Consider the following 20,966-nt stretch of genomic DNA (forward strand, 5'->3'; position numbering starts at 1 on the left):
GAGTACTGTAATTTTCCTTGAAAAGATCTTTGACTTCTTTAGTTAGATTAATTCCAAGGTATTTCATTTTCTCGGTGCTATTGTAAAAGGGATTGTTTCTATAATTTCCCTCTCAGTGTGTTTGTTGTCGGTATAGAGGAATACTATTGACTTTTGGGTATTGACTTTATAACCTGCTACACTACTGAATTTCCGTATTAATTCTAGTAGCTTGTTGGTGGAGTTTTTTGGGTCTTCCAAGTAAAGTATCATGTCATCTGTAAATAAAGATAATTTAACTTCTTCACCCATTCTTATTCCTTTTATTTGTTTCTCCTGTCTAATGGCTGTAGCTAATGATTCCAGAACTATATTGAATAGGAGTGGTGATAGAGGACTTCCTTGTCTTGAACCAGATCTAAGAGTAAAAGATTTCAGTTTTTCCCCATTTAGGATTATGTTAGCCACTGGGTTTTTATAAATAGCTTTTACCAGTTTGAAGTAGAGGCCATCCATTCCCATTTTCTGTAGGACTTTGAATATAAATGAGTGTTGCACTTTGTCAAAAGCCTTTTCTGCATCAATGGAGATGATCGTGTGGTTTTTAGTTTTCGCTCTATTGATATAGTGTATTACATTGATAGATTTTTGAATATTGAACCATCTTTGCATCCCTGGGATGAATCCTACCTGGTCATGGTGTGTGATCTTCTTGATGATTTGCTGTATTCTATTTGCTAGTATTTTATTGAGGATTTTGGCATCTATGTTCATGAGGGAGATTGGTCTGTAGTTCTCTTTCTTAGTTGCATCTTTCCCTGGTTTTGGTATCAGTATAATACTTGCCTCCAGGAATGATTTTGGGAGGATTGCTTCCTTTTCAATTTCATGGAAGGGTTTGAGGAGTATAGGGACTACATCTTCTGTAAATGTCTTGTAGAATTCAGCTCTGAATCCATCTGGACCTGGAGTTTCTTTGCTGGTAGGTTTTTAATTACATCTCATATTTCATTGGCTGTTATTGGGCTATTGAGAGTGGTTATATCTTGTGGATTCAGTTTTGGTAATTTATACCTTTCTAGGAATCTGTCCATTTCTTCTGTGTATTCTATTCTGTGAGCGTAAAGATTCTCAAAGTAGCTATTGATAATCTTCTGAATTTCCACTGGGTCTGTGGTAATTACACCCTTTTCATTCCTTATTGCTTGTAGTTGAATTTTTTCTTTCCTCTTTTGGTGAGGTTAGCTAGGCCCTTATCAATTTTATTTAATCTTTTAAAGAACCAGCTTTTTGTTTCGTTAATTCTTTGAACTGTTTTCTTCGTCTGAATTGAATTAATTTCTTCTCTAATCTTTATGATTTCTTCCCATCTTTGGGCTCTGGGTTTGGTTTGCTCTTCCTTTTCTAGTTGTTGGAGGTGCAGCATTAGGGTATTTATCTGTTCCCCTTCTGTTTTCCTAATGCGTGAGTTCACAACTATGAATTTTCCTCTAAGAGCTGCTTTCATCGTATCCCATAAATTCTGATAAGTTGTGATTGAATTTTCATTTAATTGTAGATATTGTTGAATTTCTTGTTTAATTTCTACTGTGACCCATTGGTTGCTGGGTAGGGTGTTTTTTAATTTCCATGTATTTAGGTTTCTTTTTTTTCTGGTTTCTTTCGTCATTTATTTCCAGTTTCATTGCACTGTGGTCAGATAGTATGCATGGGAGAATTTCTGTTTTCTTGCATATACTTAAGCATGACCTATGGACCAGTATGTGGTCTATTTTAGAAAATGACCCATGTGCAGCTGAGAAAAATGTGTATTCAGCTGTGTTTGGTTGGAACGCTCTGTATATGTCCACCAAGTCCATTTGTTTCAAGCTCTGGTTCAGTGCTGTTATTTCTTTGTAATTTTTGTCTGGTTGACCTCTTTTTGGGATAAGGGGGTGTTAAGGTCTCCTGTTAAGATTGTAGTATTGGATATTAGATTTTTCATATCCTTTAAGATTTGCTTTATATAGTTGGGTGCTCCCTTGTTTGGTGGATACGTATTTATGAGTGTTTCCTCTTCCTCTTGAATTTTTCCCCTAACCAGTATATAATGGCCTTCTTTATTTCACTTGATCATTGTTGGTTTGAAGTTGAAACTGTCTGAGAATAGGATTGCTACCCCTGCCTTTTTCTGAGGTGCTGGGGCATGTAGTTTTGTGTTCCATCCTTTGACTTTCACACTATGAATGTCTTTATGAGTTAAGTGTCTTTCTTGTATACAGCATATTGTTGGATTTTGTTTCCTAATCCATTGTGCCAGTCTATTTCTCTTGGTGAATTGAGTCCATTTACATTTATGGTTAGAAATGAGATGTATTGACTTACGATTAACATGTTATTTACCTGTTGTTGTTTCCTCCTTTTTCTCCTGTATTTACTTGCTTGCCCTATTTATTTGGTTGCTTCTGATCTCATTCGTTGAGTTCTGATCATATTGGTCCTTTTCTAGAACATCTTTCAGTAGCCTGTGTAGGGTTGGCTTTGTCATCATGAAATTCTTTAGCTGTACTTTGCCATGAAAGTATTTCACTTCTCCATCAAACGAGGGAGTTTTGCAGGGTATAGTAGTCTGGGCTGGAACGGGACAGAAATTGCTGGGGTGAGGGAGGTGCTGCGGAGTGGTGGGTGGCGTCCCAAGGGGGTGGAAGAAGGTCTTACCCACGCTGCGCCTGGGCTGGGACCAGTAGTAGTTCCCGCTGCGAAGGGTAGCCGGAAACTCTCCCACACACTCACAGGGCCTAGGCTAGCACTGGGTCTGATGGCTAACAGTGTTAAAGTCATGTTGCATTTGCACCTTGGGGAGGTAGCATGTCACAGAGCATGGTAGAGCAAGATGTTCACTTCAAGATGGCCAGAAGTATAGGTGGAAACAGAGACTTCTCCATGGTCCCATGGAGGACACTCCCCCAGTCACCCAAAGCTTCCCACAGAGCCCACTGTTAAAGGAGTCCACCACCTTCCAACAGCACCAAACTGGAGGTCAAGCCTTTCACACATATGCTCGGAGGAGGAAGTTCAGATTCCAACCATAGTAGATCTTCCTGTTCCCCAAAGGAAGAAGTCACACAGCACAGCATTTAAAAATTTCATTTTCCTCAATGCAAGCAGCTCCAAAGACTCCATAAAATGTTATTTTCTGTCTGAATTTTTTTTTTTGTTTGTTTTTTGGTGCCTGAAAAATTTGAGCTTCCAGAGTTTTGTCTGCTGTGGGCTCCCCATGACATAGGACAGTGATGGCAAACCTTGCAGAGCTTTCAGTGATTCACACAGCTCACTGGGGCATTTATGCCATAGGTCTGCCACCAATAGCATAGGGTAGCATGGTATGGCCCAACAGTTAAGACAGACTTGAGCCAGAATGACTTTAGACAAAATGTTAGGTCTTCCGCTTTATGTTTTAGTGCCCTTAAATGAATTATTTGGCTTCTTTGTGCTTGGCTTTTAACATCTTTTGAAAAGAAATATCTATTTAATTGGGTGATGAGTTTTCATATGGGTTCATGCATATGCATTTCTTTGATTCACCTGGTACATAAAAATTTTTTTTGTGTATTTAGTACAAGGTCTACAGGGTCTCATTACTAGATCAGGCTTATAGTGATTTTCCTGTTTTCAGCCTCCAAAGTGCTGGGATTACAGGCGAGCGCCACCACACCCAGTCTCAGTTGCATCTCAGTGTGCCCCAGGGGCAGGGCTGGCGCAGCACTTGTGGATGGAACCCTAGTCCCTGTGTCTGCCTAAGCAGGTGCTTGACATTGCTGAAATGATGAAGATGAGGATGGGGGTGATAGTGATAGTGATGAAGATGTTGAGGTTGACCAAGATTTCCCATTTAGCACCTGAAGCAGACCTTACATGAGTGAGAAATTAGCATAAGAAGAATGTCATCATCTGACAGGAGCATTAGCAGAGGAACAGAAGTTTTCTGAGCTAGTTCACAATCTGTTATTCAAAAATGACAAGTGAGCAACTTCTTAGAGTCCTCCTGACTGTCAACTATCAGCGTCAACCTGACTATCATTTATCAGAGAACATAATAAAAAGTAGTTACCCTTCTAGTATGTTTTCAGACACAGATTCTTTAGATTTGCAAAATGGATCACCCCATTTTGTTAGTCTTGATAGCAATTGGAGACCTATTATCTCCCAATTCCCAGGGCATTATTTCTTCAAACTATCTATTGCCTCTATTTTTTTAATCAACATGTAAATGAGACTAATAGAAGCCACATTTGAATGTTTCTCTGCAAATCAAAAGAGAACTCCCTGAAAAATAAAATCATAAATGTGCAGGTAACTCTATTAAGCTGACATGAATCTGTATTCAGCATTTCAACACCAATTACAGATTATTTTACTAGTTAAATGGCACATGTGACGAGGATAGTTCAACCAAAATAATGATAGTTTTTAAACTATTTCCTGAATTCTTTTTTAAAAATTCAATTTGTTTAAATGCCAGTTACTACCATTGTGCTAAGTTGATAGAGGATGCTTTTATCTCTCTGCCTAACTTGGGAAATCAAAAGAACCGCAGGCCTGTGTAGAATGACATAGGCACACTTTTGTAAGATCCTCTCCTCTCAGGGTGCGGAGGTGTAAGTGAAGCTAAGAGGAGGGAAGGAGTCCAACCATGTTTGCCATGATGCTACTGCTAAATCAGTACTCACAGGAAGGTACTAATGGGCGACATCACAGCACTTCCTTTTTGGACAGGTGCACAGTGTTAGAGATATTTGTCCACAGGTTGAATGTGCTGCCTTAAGCTAGGGACGTGCAGTGGTCTTTTTCCTTCCCTGATCCCTGTCTCTCATCATGTATAAATGGAGAATGATGATTGAAATTTCCCTTCTACAGGCAAATAGTTCCCCTACCAAAAAGCAAAGTTACCTTCTCCATGTGCGAATGTGCACATATTTTTCAGTTAATGGTCCATACAACTTCAGTTGCTAGTGGAAGAATCTTAATTCGAAGAGTAAATGGAATAGAGACTGAAATATTTGCTCAACACAATGCTGCAAAGTTCAGATTAAAATCACGTGTCACCTGAGCACTGACCACTCTTCCTATCTTCTAGTACTGTTCAGCTGTACTTAGTTTCATTCTCCATCTAGTCTTCCTGGCAGCAAGATCCACACAGATCATCTTAAACTTAAGACTTGAAGAGTCCCAAGAAAGAACACAATTCTCTATCCCAGAATCAGCACCAGTCCTAGAAAATTGTCTGCATAGATGGGTCGCCCTCTCATTGAGAAGTGAGGGAAAATGCTAGCACACAAAAGCAGCATAGTCTGCCACATCAAGAAAACCCTAAATTTAAGAGTATTATGTCATTGTGACTTAGAATTTCCACCCACTGCTGACATGAAGAAGCAGGAATAGCACTAAATGGAAGGAGACCAAGAAATCATCTTCAGGATTTCAAAATAAAAGATGTTAGAATAGTCTTGGATGGCTCAGTCAGTTCAGGTATTTTATATTCCTGACCAGGTTCAATTAATAGGCTGTCAGTGTAGTATTGTGGAACAGTAGCTGGCTCGTATTGTTGCTCAGATGTAACCCTCCATCTCCTCTGTGTCAGCATACTTGGTCCCTGGCTCCACCAGACTTTCACACTATTCCTGGTATTTCCACAATGGGATAAATCCATGAAAATGGTTCACATTTTGTTCTTGACTTACTGGGCCTCATGAGTCAAGCCAATAGCTGGAAAAGAGTATTGTGTCCAGAATTTAGTATGTGATGCTTTCCTGATAGAATGTAGTGTGTTCTAGAGAAGAATCCTCCTCCACCAAATACTTTGAAATATTTGCCTGGCTACACAACCAGTCTTATTCAGGGTTCTGGCATCAGTCAGGCTTGTGGAAGACACTGTTTTTCAATTAGTCTATAGTGACCTGAGAAAGCTTCAGACTCCTCTTGGTACCTGAGAATCCTCAGATATCATAATGTGATGTATAGTTAGAGGAGACAAGGAAGACTTACAAAAGGGGTCTGCTCTATCATCTCTTGCAGGGCTGGTACAGGGTAATCTAATCTAAGGCACTAATCCAATGTAGGTAGGGAGGAAAGTAAGGAAACATTTCACTACCTGCAAAGTAAGAAGAAGCCAGGTGTGAGTCATTTTTCCTGAGTGTCAGAGTTCTCTTTATTTTTTGTACCAGGAATCAAACTCAAGACCTTGTGCTTGCCAGGCAGGTACTGTGCCACTGAGCTATATCCCTGGCCCCAGAGTTGTCTTGGTAGTATCACAAGTTGGCCCACACCTGGTTCCTTCTACATGTCAGCGACAGTTTTAAGTGCTTTACGCTGATCTCTCATGTGATCTTTACAACCTTGAGATAATAAGGAACTGGCCCAAGGTCATACCACCAGCTGGTAATGGAAGCCAGAATTTCAATTCACATACTTTATTCTTGTTACCTGTGTCCTTCATCAAAAAATAAATTATATTTAATACTGATAGTAAGAAGTCCGGTAACAAAGCTAACAAAAAGGTAATATATCACACAACATGGGTTCTTACACAAAACAAGTGGTGGGTCCTATTTATGTTTTATAATTAGTGCTTTTTAATCCACAGACATGGGACCAGATGTGCAGGAGAAATTGCCATGCAGGCAAATAATCACAAGTGTGGGGTTGGAGTGGCATACAATTCCAAAGTTGGAGGTAAGGCAAAAGGTGGTGCCTTTAGGCACTGTAATTCGAGGCTTATACCACCCATGTAAGTGGGGGAGGGACTTTCTGACAACCTGAGGGGGAAATTAGTTCCATGCAGAATTTTCTGCAAGGTGTAAGTGTGGTTTGTGAGCCAATCAATAGATCTGGGCTAGGAGAAAAATGGACAGCCGAGCAGCATTTGAGCAAAATCTAATTTTCTCTATGTTCTGATGTAGGAGGGGTTGTTAGTGAATGCTTGATAAGGGAACAGAAGGAGGATGTTAATTTAGGTTGACTTTCCCTGCTTTGCCATTCTGTAGTTCTTCATTTGTTAGCAAAGAACAGCTTTTTAAAAGTTTCCACAAGGTAATCAAGGACATTTAATTAAAAAAAATATGTATTTACAAGATGTAGAGCAAACCAATAAGGACTACTGAGATGTGCCATATTTTACCACCCTCCTACCAAAGGAGCAAGGCAAAGGGGGGGTGGGTAGAAAGGAGAGAGCGTGAAGGCTGTGGCCACAGAGAGAGCCACTGGATGGGTGCTGTGGCCCTGCACTCCACGGAGCTGCTTCCAGGCAGGGGACCCGGGGGACAAGTCCCCATTCTCTGCTCACCCTCCCTCCTGATGGCATCTCCAGGTGGCTGAAGGCAGAGGTAAGGGAGTGCATTGACACAGTCATGTACCAACAAGAGAGGGGAGAGGGTGGCTCTCCAGGGGCCAATAGAAAGGTGGGAATTGTTTCCCCTCCTTATGTATTGTCTACCTTAGATTTTCACAATGGTACAAGAAACTTTGAGTTTAGCTTGGTTTTGCGAAACTATTGCCACATAAAAGATTATCTATGGAACATATCAATTATAGCAAACCTCTTCATGGTTTACATGACTATACTTAGAATTTGAAACCAAATAAATACGCAACCTGGCAACCCAAGTATAGGAAACCCTTAGATTTTCAGTACTTCTGTGTATGTGTGTGTAACGGTGGATTGAACTCCATACCTTTGCACTAAGCTACATCCCTGCCCTTCTGTGTTCTTTACTCTGAGACAAGGCCTTGCTAAGTCACCCAGGAGCAAACTTAAGCTCCTCTTGCCTCCCAGAGTGCTGGGACTGCAGGCCTTCAGCCTCATATCTAGTGTATGTATCACTCTGCATCCCTTTGCTACCATCGTGTTCAAACTGCTGTGGGAATTTAAGGAAATAAAGGCAGACATGAAAATTATGTAAACAACTAGGAAAAGATTTCACTTGTTAAGTCTTAATGAATTCAGCAGCTGAGTTTATGACAGATTTTCAGTTTTTGGAAGAAAAATCCTCAGTAAGTTTCTTAAGGTAACAAAAGCTAGTTCATAGTGTAGACCTGGTACACAAGACCTCTGATCCTAAGCCTTTTTTTTCATTGTTCTACCTCATGCTGTAGCCCTGATTTGAATAATAATTCCCATGCCCAGGTACCCACTGTATATCACTCACCCTAAATAGAGCACAGGCAGTGTATCCTGAAGTTAACCAGATGTAGTCAAGAGCCAGGTTTTTAGGGTTCCAATCCAGGACTCCACTTTCATGCTGTGTGGATTTGGACAAGTCACTGTGTCTCTCTAGCCTCAGTCTCTGCCCCTGTGACAGTAGAGCACAGCAGCGCCCACCTTGGATGACAGATGTGTTCATACATGTGAGGCCTGTGGAGTGTGACTGCACATAAAATGTCCTCAGTGACACAGCAGCTGTTAAAGCATCCAGTTGAGGAAACTGAGGCACAGGGAGGTTTTTATCTCTTGTTTAAGACCACAGCAATTAAAAGCTAGAGCTGGAATTTCTTTTTCCCTTCTAAACACATTTCTGAACTACTCTTTCTTTTTTTTTTTTTTAACAGTCTGTCCTTCACAGAACATGCCAACTACCCATTTTCTCTTATCTTTGCTCCACTATGAATAATACTGTGACTATCTAAGGCATGCACTATCGCATTATTATCTTGAAGCTAGGAATGACCAGGTAGCTGCCCTTACTGTCCAAATTGCTTTTCCCCTCCTGCCTCTCCAATGCATAAGTCTGATGCAGGGTGGCAGCCGACTGGAAAGCGCAAAGAGTTACCACATCTGCCTTCTCCTGATGAAAAATGATTCCCCCTCAAGCAGTGAAGTCCAGGCAATGATTTCATCCTGAAATGCTTTAGAAGAAAGGGAAGATGTTCCTTGAAAATGTTTCCTAGCAAACACATAAAAGAATGGCCCCTGGGTTAGTTTTAATCGGTGCTTAGAAACAAGGGTTCTTTTCCTATTTGTTAGTTTCCTGTTGTGGATAGATCTTTTAAGCAGCAGAGTTTGCCCCGTGGGGTCTTTTCATGACCCAGATCAGGCTATAGCTAATCATGGTGCATCGTCATGAACAGGGACATTGAGGGAAGGCTGCTGGATAGGTAATTCTGAAAGCTCTTCTGTCATTCTGTTGGGTCAAGGGAGAGGAAACGTATGGCCACTTCCTCTTGTCCAAGGGTACTGCTCCCTTTCATCCTCAGGAATATTACTGGGATCTCAGCCTTGAGGACAAAACTTTCACAGCTGCCCTAGTACATAGCATTATCTCCAACGGGCAGACAATGAAGTTTACAGTGGGCACTCAGTGTGCTGTTGGTAGCCGGTCACAGACACTGGGCCATCCAGCATTAATTTCTTTTTTAAAACTATGAGTAGTGATAGTGTTCACATTTCTATATGTACACACTGACCTTGGCCTTCCTGTTTGCTTCTGTTTTGTTTTGCTGCCCAGGCATCAGGATGTTAGATGGCATAGTGACCGATGCTATTGAGGCCAGTTCCATTGGATTCAACCCTGGACATGTGGACATTTACAGTGCAAGCTGGGGCCCTAATGATGATGGGAAGACCGTGGAGGGGCCTGGCAGACTAGCCCAGAAGGCTTTTGAATATGGTGTCAAACAGGTGAGATGCTTGACACACAGTGGCATGAGCTGAAATCCAACCCTTAGGGTAAGAGATAAAGGGAAGGACGCTTCTGTTACACGGAAAGAAGTGGTGGGGAGTTTCTTGGAAGAGCCATTCAGAGCTTTAAATGCACTCAGGGAGCCACATCATTCTTCAGAGCGTGGACACTCCAGGTTCAGAGAGTTTTTCTGCTTGGGTCTAACGCTGGAGAGAGACTCACTGCTTTCAAGATATATAGCTTAAAATAGTTCTGCGCATTTCGTCCCCATTTCTCATTTTCCACCTGCTTTGGGGTTTTTATATAGGTAAACTACTGCCCAGACTCCTTCTAGTTGCTCTGGAAAAAAATCTAGTATTCCTTTCCTCTTTATTTTTATTAGTACAAGTTTGTAATATATAATGATTATGCTTATTACGGCCAGCAGGCTCATGGAGACAATGTGTCTTCTCAATTTTTTTATTTTTAATTTTTGTTTGCTATAGAGTCTCACTATGCAGCTCTGACTCATAGTGATCCTCCCCTCTCAGCCTCCACAGCACTGGAATTACAGGCATGTGCCACCATGCTCGGTTTCAGGGCAGGTGCGGCATGCTATACAGGGGATCAAACCCGGCTCTTTGCGCTTGCAGGGCAGGCACTTAGACCTCTGAGCTGTCTCCCCAGTCCACAATACCTCTTAATTCTTTTCACATCTCTTTCTCCTCCATTTACTTCCTGTCCCTCCAGCTCTTGGGCCTCCTTCCATTTGTGAAAGATCTACCTCCCTGTGTCCTGTGATCAGTTTTTCTCTGTAATTTACACTTTGGGTTTCTCATGTAAGAGGAACCCGCCTGGGCTGGGGAAGGCACCAGGGGGACCCTTGGTTTGCACACCACTGGGAATGCGGGGGCCTCGGCTGCTGCTCGGGCACCAAGATTCATTGCATTTTTGCACAGATGCTAAGGCGTTGCACTCCGCAGGATGAGATGAAAGTAGAAACTTTGCAGAGCACAAATCGAATAATGACAGAAAGGATGGCCTTGACAAGTTCCATTCAATAGAAGAGTCCCTTTTAATGCAGCTGCAAGGCAGCTTTGAATAATGCCTGATTTTGTCATTCTATCAGCCAGCCCGAAGATGTAAGCAGAAAGAGGAAGTTCAGGGATTTGAGGGTAGTGACACAAACCAAGAGAAGAGTGAAAAAAAAAAAAATATGAGTGCTAAAGGCGAGATTATGAATCTGCATAATAAAGAAGAGAAAAATGCTTTGTAGCCCCACCCCAGAGAGAGCTCAGAGGATAGGAGGCTGCCGGCAGGGCCATAGTCTAGTGGTTTGAAATATGTAGCCCTCCAAGATTCCCAGTGTTGATGCTGGAGAGCAGGGGGCTGAAGACAGAGCCCAAATAACTGTCCCTGAGAATGTCATGCATGTGCTTGTTGGGGATTTGTTGAGGTTTAACAAGACTCTAATAGACAATAATCAATGCTATACATTTGTCTTTTTCTTTAGGGAAGACAAGGAAAGGGCTCTATCTTTGTCTGGGCCTCTGGGAATGGGGGACGCCAGGGAGATAACTGTGACTGCGATGGCTACACGGACAGCATCTACACCATCTCCATCAGCAGTGCCTCCCAGCAAGGCCTGTCGCCCTGGTACGCCGAGAAGTGCTCCTCCACACTGGCCGCCTCTTACAGCAGCGGGGATTATACCGACCAGCGAATCGTATGTTGCTTTTGTCTAACTCTCTCTGCCTCGCTAGGAGAATGTTTGTTTGTACTCAGAATGACCCTTGTAGCTGACCAGCAAATCGTATGTTGCTTTTGTCTAACTCTCTCTGCCTCGCTAGGAGAATGTTGTTTGCACTTAGAACGACCCTTTTAGCTGACCTTTTGTGGAATTGATTTGCTTCAGTGTGATGTCTCTGTCAGGGAGACTTGGGTTTTTTCAATTGAAAGGCTGTCATAGATTGGGAAGCTTTCTCTAAAGGCACAAGAATGCTTCCGCTATGATGAGCTTCCTCTCTGTCATTTCTAAACTCAACTCTGAGAAGCCACCAAACCTGTCATTACACACAGTTGAGACTCCAAATGTCTTTCCTGCTTGTCTGATTCCTCCTGGGAAACTATCTAAAAGGAGATTTCAGGGCTGTAGGCTTTATCACCCTTGTACTTGTTGATACTTTAATAGCAGGGCTATAGTCTGACTTGCCCTTTAGCAAATGATAAAAATACAGAGTCTACACCAGTAGTGTCTCCTAAGAACAGACAACCTGCAGGAAAATAGCAGCCTCACTTTCCCCTGAGGTGAACTCCTTAGTGTCAGGATGAGCAGCTCAGAAAGACTGTAAACTCAAAGAACTCCAACCTACACTCACCTGTGTCTGCACTCTCTGAGTCAGACTGCCATGGACAAGCATTGGATTCCCTTCAAGGACATGAGGATGAAGGGCCATGCAGAGGCCTTGAGAACAAAGAGAGACACTTTTAACTTACAAGTGTAAAGCTTCAAGTTTAACGTTGGACAAAGAAAGTATCAACCAACTAAAGTATGGAGACCTTAATCTCAATGAACTTGTAGGGTGTGACCGAATTAGACTGTGAATGAACTCTGTAACAATTACCTTGGAATATGTGCACAGTTCCCATTAAAGGCATCTCAACAAAATTGTCAGCATTAATATGTTTCAGGGAGGATCACTATTTGGTATTTCACCTCATTTGGCAGTGTAGTCGAGGCATTAAGTTGTGTGGTCTTCACTTAAAAAACGTTGACATCTTTCCTAGGCCATATCTTCCGTTACTTGAATAACAGACAGAGACAATCTACCCAAGGTTTGCTTATGGCAGGCATCCTCTACAGCCCTTCTAGGGGCCCATCAGACATCTGCCCCACTCTTGACCAAAGCCCTTGACTAATGCCATTACCCTGGGTGGCCACAGCTGCCTTTTGGAAATGGCAGTTTAGAGTCACCATTTCATAGACAGCCCCTCTTCTGGGCTGCTCTGCATAGAAGCAACTGAAAATTTTTCATACATCTTTGCAAGGACCTCCTTAAGAAAACCAGCCCTGGAAAAAACAGACAGCTGCTGGGTTCTATTTGAGAGTTTCAGTAGCACAGTTTTCTTCTTATACAAACCTCTGCCTCAGCACTGTCATCTCCGGGGGCTTATTTGCGTCAACAGGTAAAAATTGCAACCTCGCTTCCACAGCACTCTGAAGAGCAGAGCCACCATCGCTTACAAAATCCAGTGACTCCAAGTGGGAAGCCAAAGGAGGTGATAATAGAACACATTATTTTTTTACACCTTCCTCCCACACATTGAAATCTCTAGCTGTAAGCTAGTGCTGGAGCCTGGGGAGGTACCTTCTTAGTAATCCTTTGGCCCAACTATTTGTTCAGCAAGCAGCACTGAGGCCCTTTGAGCAGACTAACTGGAAATCCTCTGGGCTTATCCCTTTTGTGTTAGGAACCTCCTCACTACCCTAAAGTTAGCCTGCTCTGTTCTTCCCATGTGTAAAAATATTTTCACAGGTGGATCTCTTGTAAGCCTCAGAGAAGATGAGTTGGGAGTGTACATCTCATTTTACAAATGGGAAAACCAAAGGACACGCACAGGGGAGACATCTAAAGAATAGTTATTCTAGAATTTAGACCCAAAAGTAAGTCTAACACCCATTTCCTTTGAAAAAGTTTTCATCAACGAGCAATTATAGACACTAACTCATGGACATCAAATCCAGACAACAGAATCCGAAGCATACACTAGACAAATTTTCTACATGTACTTCAGGTGACTAAGATCAGCACGGCTTTGAATCCTGATGTTGAAGAGAAAGCCAAATGTTGAAATGGAGGCCAAAGGGAATAGAGAATAAGGCAGAACTTCTAAATATGCCAGACCAAACACAATGGACCTGATGATTAATGGGCCGGCATGATTCACAGTGATTTCTTTTTTATAGACAGCAGTTCGTTTGGGAACCGCAGAAGAGAAAAATATTCATAGTGGGAGTACTTCATCCCCAGAAAAGGCATCTTGGTGCCAGAATTATAGACAAGTTGCATATAGAGGAAAGTGAACTAAAATATCAGCAGATGGCAAACATCCGGCTTGCGGTCTAGGGAGGAAGTAGGGAGCAGACTCAGCTGAGCTCCCTGGTCATAGCAGATGCGGACCTTGGTGTCCCCCCGCCCCCGCCATGCCTCATGTGTCCCCTTCTTCTCTCCCCCATGCCATGCAGACAAGCGCAGACCTGCACAATGACTGCACAGAGACCCACACAGGCACCTCGGCCTCTGCACCCCTGGCTGCTGGCATCTTCGCTCTGGCACTGGAAGCAAAGTAAGGCCCCGAAGCTTGTAATCACCTTAATGGAGGCTCCTTTCTCCTTTCTTGGTTGCACATGCTGTTTTCTGAATACATAGTGACAGGAAAAATTTTGGAAAAAAATTTATAAAAAGATGTTTTGTTCCTGCCACATAGAGATAACCATTGTTAACCTCCGAATGTAGAACTGTACACACATTTCTTAGAAAAGGGAGATCTTACTATGCATGTTATTTTGTAATTTTAAAAAATCCAGCCTGTCGTGTTAAAGGAACTTTCTTCTATTTAAGTTAATTGTCCTTGACTTTTTAAACCTCACAGTATCTCCCCTCTCCTCTTCTTGTTCTGCCCCAAGACCCTTTTCCTACCAGGCAGTGTTATCTAAACATAAATTTCCTGTATGTGGTATTATGAGTGGCAAGCTTATAAAATATCCTTCTTTTAAAATATATAAGACTAGGCCTGGAGCTCATACAGATATATCAGGGGATATGAGACTTAACAAGTTTTTGTCTTCTCATAGTATTCCACTGTAAAAATGTAAATTTTATTAAGATATCTAATCATCCCTAGGTAAACATTCTTACCTGGAAATACTGATTATCCTCTCAGATAAGATATTGGAATAAATAATCAGAACTTGAATTTCTGGGCCAAACTGTGTGCATGGCTTAATAGTTTTGGTACAAATTGCCAAGCTGCTGCCTTGAAAGTCCATACCATTTTATATTCTCAGCAGAGGTGTGTACGAGAAAGCGCCAGTTTCCAAATCCTTGCCAGAATTACTCTTATCTTTTTAGATATTTGTTGTTTTCATAGGTGAAAATAATATCTCCTTTTAATATGTTTTTATCGCATTACCTATGAAGCTCAATATTTTATATCCTTTGGCCATTTATCTTCTGGGATTACTTCTTTACTGCTTTAATTTTATTTTATGGTTTTGGCTCTGAGAAGCTATCAATACTTTATCAGTTTGACATTTGCCTTTAATTTTGTTTGTAAGTAATTTCAGTGAATGAAGTTAATATGTATTTATATTCTTTGGTATTCTGTTTCTTTAAGGCACTTTTCTTTGTTTTCATGCTCAGAAAAAAATTCTTCATAATCTGAAATTAGATTAACATTTATTTATATTTTTATTATTGTTGCTTTACCATGTATAAATTCTACATCCTCCCAGAAATTATTTTCACCCATAGTGTTAAAAAAGGTTTGACAATATTTTTTCCCTGATAATAGTTACCTTGTAATCAAATACTTAACACAGAAGAGAAAATCCAGTTATCATATACAATACATTCAAAACTTTGTCTTCATTCCTACTTTCTTGTACTATACAGTGTATCAATTGGCTTCTTTTCTATTGCTGGACACAATACCTGGCACTCAAAATGTAAAAGAGGAAAGATTTCATTTGTTCATAGCATTAGTCCATGATTGCCTGGTTCTGAGGCAGAAACACCATGGTAGAAAGACATGGCGTAATAAAACTGACTAGTTCATGGAGATTCGATACCAGAGCAGAGGACAGGAATGGATGACAAGTCATATATATATTACTAAAGCCTATACCTCTATGACCCCCCCCATGCCTTGGTTACTTTTCTCTCATTACGGTACAGATACCCAACACCCCAAATTAAGGAAAGAAAGTCTTATTTAGTTCACAGTTTGCAGAGGTTTCAGTCCATACTTGGCTGGCTCCAAGGCAGGGCGTCACATGGCAGAGGGCAGCAGTTCATGGTGGCAGAAAACAGCAAAGAGCAAAAGGCAAAAGGGAGGAGTAGCAGCAAAAGTGGTAACAGAGAGCAAGTCTGTCTCCCTTATATTGCTTTCAAGCTATCTATACTCACACCCATAATGCCAGGAGTATTTACACCCAAATCCCAGCAGCACTCACACGCATAATCCCAGCACTAGATCATGAATTAATCACAAACTCTAGAAGTCCACCACATAACTGTATGAGGCTGTGGGAGAACAACTAGACACAAGCTGTAGCACACACCCCCACCCATGCACAAGAAGAGTGCTCTTCTAATCTAGCTATTTCCTAATCCAGATTAGGATGAATGGCCACATTCCCATCTTAACTTCACACCAAAATACATATTCTTATACCATTCTTAATCTGTAAATAAAATAATACCAAGTTTATAATTCCTTATGATACAATGCAACTATCCTGTGAACACCTGGAAATGAATGAAATATTCCCTCCCCAAAAGTCTCAGCAGTTCCGACAGTTTTCAAAAGTCCAAGTTTTTTCTGAGACTCAAGGCAAACTTATATGTAAACCTTAAAACAATAAGGAAATAAATGATGTAATCCAAAAGTACAGTGGCACAGATCAAACATTCCTATTCCAAAAGAGAGGAATAGATGGAACCAGGGATTGAAACCAAAAGAGAGGAATAGAGAGATAGAAAAGAATTAGACCAAAGTAAGAGTGAAAACTAGCAAGGAAATAAACCCTGTAGTTCCACATCCAGTATCTGGGGTATATGATGGTAAAATATGTGTTCCTGAGGACCTTGGCAGTTCCATGCTTATGATCTTGACACTTTTGCCCCACAAAACCTCTCTTGTGGTGGATTCTGATTTCACTGTCTACAGCTCTCGCCAGCTGACATTTCTACATTCCTGGAATATCTGACTTCCTGGAGTTTTCACCACATATTCTGCTATTTCTACAGCTTTGCACACTGACTTCTCAAAGACTCCTTGCTCAGCTTCTCAGGTCTGCCTCTGAAATCTTAGTGGAGGCCCCCTACACCTCATAACTCTTGGATTCTATAAGCCAGCAAAGCTAGCATCACATGGGAAATGCCAAGATCTGCTGTCAGTAGAAGCAGTAGCCAAGCCCCCTTGTACCATGGCTACAGAAGCATCTGAGTTCCAGGATGGCTGAATATAATGAAATAAATCCCAGAATACCATCCCTTGGAGGTCTTTCTTGAGAAAGGGTCCTGTAGACTCCTTTCTCAAATAAAAGGTCAATAGTTTTGCATCCTTAAGCCTGGGATCTTTCAGATTCCTGAGATGTCCTCAAGGCAACTTTCTTCTTATCACTGTACAAATACTTGATTCTTTTTTAATGCTGTTAACTTGTTTAGCAGACACATCTTCTTTGGATCCAACTTTACAGGAGGTTTTTTTTGTCCAAAATTTTAGTTTGTCAAATTTTTCTTTTCTGTCTTTTGCCCCCACTTCTCTCTATCAATGCAGTTAAAAGTAGACAGAAGTACTCAAACCACAGTATACATGTTGGACTGTCTTGATCTTTCTTCTGCTCAGTTAATCATTCCATAGTCCTTAGTCTTGGTCACCTATAAAATTTTAAGTATTCTTTAAAGTCTCAGGACAGGGACAAAAGGTGAACAAATTTTATGCCAGAGAGTAACATACATGGACCCTTATCCAACTACCAGTGTAGCCCTTGATTCCAGCTGAAACCTCCAGAGCCTGGCCTTTTCTGCCCACATTTCTGTTAACATCCTTGTTTTCTGAGAATTGACCATAACCTCTCATCAAGTGCTGTTCATACCAATATAGGGCTTGTCTAGCCCACTTCTCAAGCCTTTTCAAACTCCGGCCATAATCCAGTTCCAACGGCTTCTAAACCACATGGTCAAGCACAGTCACAGAAACAACCCATCTTCTCCAGCACAAATATTGATAGCAAATCGTATAGATTCCTCTAAGTTTATCTAATAAGAAGTCTATGCTACTGGTAGGTTCATATTCTCCAGTAAGAAAACAGAATAATACCACCATATCCTATTCAGAAGACAAAGTACACAGAAAAGAAGATCTTGGTCTTTGCTATATCTAAAGAAACCAGAAGTCAGGAAGTTACCAAGCTTTTGCCTCTGACAGTCCAGTGTAGCTCTAGAAAATCTTGGACTATGGAGATGTTCTATAGTCTCTGGGTATCTCAGCAATGAGATGCCCACAGTAGTTCAGCAAGACTATCTTCCAAGGTTTTTATTCAGAGTTTACTTACTTGAAAGGGTCAGAAAGATGTTTGATTAAGAAAAAAATCAAATTTAGTTGTTCCACCATAAATTGATCTTGGCAACAAAAGAAAATCTATGTCAGAACCTGAATATATTTGTAATAATGAGGATGGGCAGAGGACAAAAGTCTATGAACCTAGGTTAAAACTGTTATCAGCAAATCCAAGCTAACTTCAATGAGAAATATTCCAGGTAGTAAATCTTGCAGGGAACACCTGGCTTCAAGTTCTAAATATATCACTAGTTGCATGACTGTATAGCAGTTAATTCATGTGTAGGTCTTCAGTCTTTCCATCTGCAAAATGAAAGAGTCAAATCAGATCATTGTATCTTGAAACATTTCTCTTCATAAGATCCTCAGATCTGAAACTGAAGCTGAAGGCATATAGAAATATCCTAGCCTGAGCTCTTGCGGTTGATGGCGAGGGGTCTGGTCTAGAAGAAGACATGGAACAAGCTAATAATATCAGGACACAGACTATTAGCCATAAGAAGCTATTGAAATAAATCTGCCCTTAAAATTTTAAATCTGAAGTCTTTGTTCTGTATTCAACAAAATGATTTAAAATATAACTAGCCAGGCTTAGATTAGTTTGTCTAGTGACCAATACAGCAGAAATATCCACCTAGATGCATAGATAGATACAATATTACTTTCACAGATGAACTGGTTATTTAAAAGTATGTTTTGGTTTCTACAACACCAAGCCTTCTTTTTCTATATAAGGGGGAAATGACCTAAGAATTATGAAGTCTTATGAATCTCATTAGTCTCTGGTGGATTCCCCATCTGTTACTATGAAATAGATGTATGGTTTTCAAGTGGTCCACGAATATCTTTGCAATTAATGCAGAATTATTTAAAGATATTGTGTATAGACCCAGTCCTAGCCCAGGCCTGGTGAGGGTGTTGGAGAGCTTCCTGCCACCCTGCGCCGGTGAGACCTACCAGTCCCAGCCCAGGCATAGACCTACCAGTCCCAGCCCAGGTAAAAGAGGTGAGACCCTCTTTTACCCCCTTGGGATGCCCCCCACCACTCCGTAGTACCCCCCCAACCCCACCCACAGAGTAGGAATTTCTGTCGTATTCCGGGAACTCCCAAATCCAGTCCTAGCCCAGGCCCAGTGAGTGTCTGGGAGAGCTGCCTCTCCCCGCTACTCCATCTTGTCCCCTCCAGACTCAGCTCAGGCCTGGCATACAGGCCTGGGGTGAAACCCTGCAGCTGTAATCCCTGCAGAGAGTGTAGGGGACAGAACCTCCAAGCTAGTCCAGGAGCAGAACATCTTGCCAGAGGGCCACAACAGGTTCACCCCCAAGGGCAGCAGCAGGAAGGAGCTGAGCACAGCAGCCAGACCCAAGCCAGGCAAAACTGGATAAATCCAAAATTTGTAGATCTGCACCTGAACTTCAGTAAGTGCTAAGGTTATAACTGCACCAAAAATATTGTGTATAGAATTACTCTGGAGAAAGGTTTGTAGGTTCTAGCAGGTTCTCACAATGTTCATAATTTAAGAGACAATAAGTCTATGTCTTCCAAAACAAATTCTTGTAAGAATTTAATTCCCTTCATTTTTACTCTGTTCATTAGAGTGGTGGGTATTTGTATCCTTCCTGCCAAAGTGTATGGATATGTCTGTTCTCAGCCGGATGGTTTACTGAACTGTTTAATTGCCTATACTTAGACTATCTGTCCATGAGATCAAGCGTTATCCCTAGATATTCAAGGTTGAGGAAACCATTTAAACATGCGTCATCCCCCAAAGAATAACTATGGAGACTGAAAAAAGAACTCTTCACTATACTTATCAAAAGTAATATTATTCAGTATTAGGAGGTTTTTGCTATAGGCCAGAACCTATGTTAACCTTTTACATGCAATATTAATTCTAATCCTTATACTTTCTTACATTGTAGAAATTATGAATTGTGTTTTATAAACAAAGAAGTTGAGGCTTAGAGATGCTGCTGAATACGACTGAAAATTCACAGATTTAAACTCAGATCTGACCCCTAACCTGTGCTATCAGCACCCACAATACATTCCCTCCCGTAACTCTGCTAGAGAGAAATGTTTGGTCAGAGCTTCTCTTCCCATCAATTAGAGAATAGTTAAGAAAACCCAGGCTGTTGTAAGTGAACGTGTATGTGTGAATTCTTCCTGTTTTCTATCAAACAATACTATGTATCTAGGGAAAATGGGAAAAGGAAATAGAAGGAGAAAGAAGAGTTTCTTGCAAAAATATGTACAAGAGAATACTTCCCTTCCTTAGAAGACTGTTTCTTGAATGCCAACAAAATAATAATCACCTGTGGCATTTATTTAACATATGGATTCCCAGATCCTATTACTAGCAGCTCAGATTCTGCTGTTTCAGGTATGTGGCCCAGCAACCTCCGTCTTTAGCAAATATACCAGGCAGTTTTAATATTCTTGCTTAGAGCAGGACCAACTGCTATTAAGAACTATTTCCTACAACCTCATCCAGCTGTCATTGTAAAGATGCCATTAGAGTATTTAATAGGCATAGCCTGGAGATAAAAATACTAAGAGAGAAATTCCTTGCATAAATGGCTATCATCATTGTTACCATCATTAATATGCAGTGACTGCGACTAAAAAGTTATTTAGGGGACTCAGTCTTCATAGGCTATTCAAAGAATCAATAATTTTTAATAGTGGAGAAAAATTCTGAATCATTGAATCCCTTTATACCTTTGGCAGTATTAGACTGTGGAACAAATCTTAGGTATTTATGAAATTCTAAACACAGAGAAATGAACTTTCAGTGCTGTATGAAACCTTTGGAAAAAAAAAAAAAAAACCTCACAATGAAAAAAATCCCCGTGGGTGATGAAAAGTTATAAAGTCCAAGTTAGAAAATCTTCAACATCTGGCCTTACCTAGATGTACTTAAAGGTTGAACCAGGAACTCATAAGAATGTTTACTATTGCATTTAATTTCCACACTACCTTACCTACATCTCTCCTAACTAGAAGCA

General features: G+C 41.0%; 1 protein-coding gene across 1 annotated transcript in view; it reads left to right on the plus strand.

Moving 5' to 3' along the window:
* Pcsk1 (proprotein convertase subtilisin/kexin type 1) overlaps nucleotides 1–20,966 on the plus strand; it is a 47,218-nt gene that overhangs the window by 16,111 nt on the left and 10,141 nt on the right. Inside the window, exons 6-9 of the mRNA XM_004625427.1 lie at nucleotides 6,602–6,690; nucleotides 9,459–9,631; nucleotides 11,125–11,337; nucleotides 13,858–13,958. Of these exons, the coding sequence (XP_004625484.1) occupies nucleotides 6,602–6,690; nucleotides 9,459–9,631; nucleotides 11,125–11,337; nucleotides 13,858–13,958 (576 nt within the window). The remainder of the gene's footprint in view (nucleotides 1–6,601; nucleotides 6,691–9,458; nucleotides 9,632–11,124; nucleotides 11,338–13,857; nucleotides 13,959–20,966) is intronic.

This window comes from Octodon degus, unplaced genomic scaffold (genome assembly GCF_000260255.1).
Source record: "Octodon degus isolate 3935 unplaced genomic scaffold, OctDeg1.0 scaffold00009, whole genome shotgun sequence".
Taxonomy (NCBI): Eukaryota; Metazoa; Chordata; class Mammalia; order Rodentia; family Octodontidae; genus Octodon; species Octodon degus.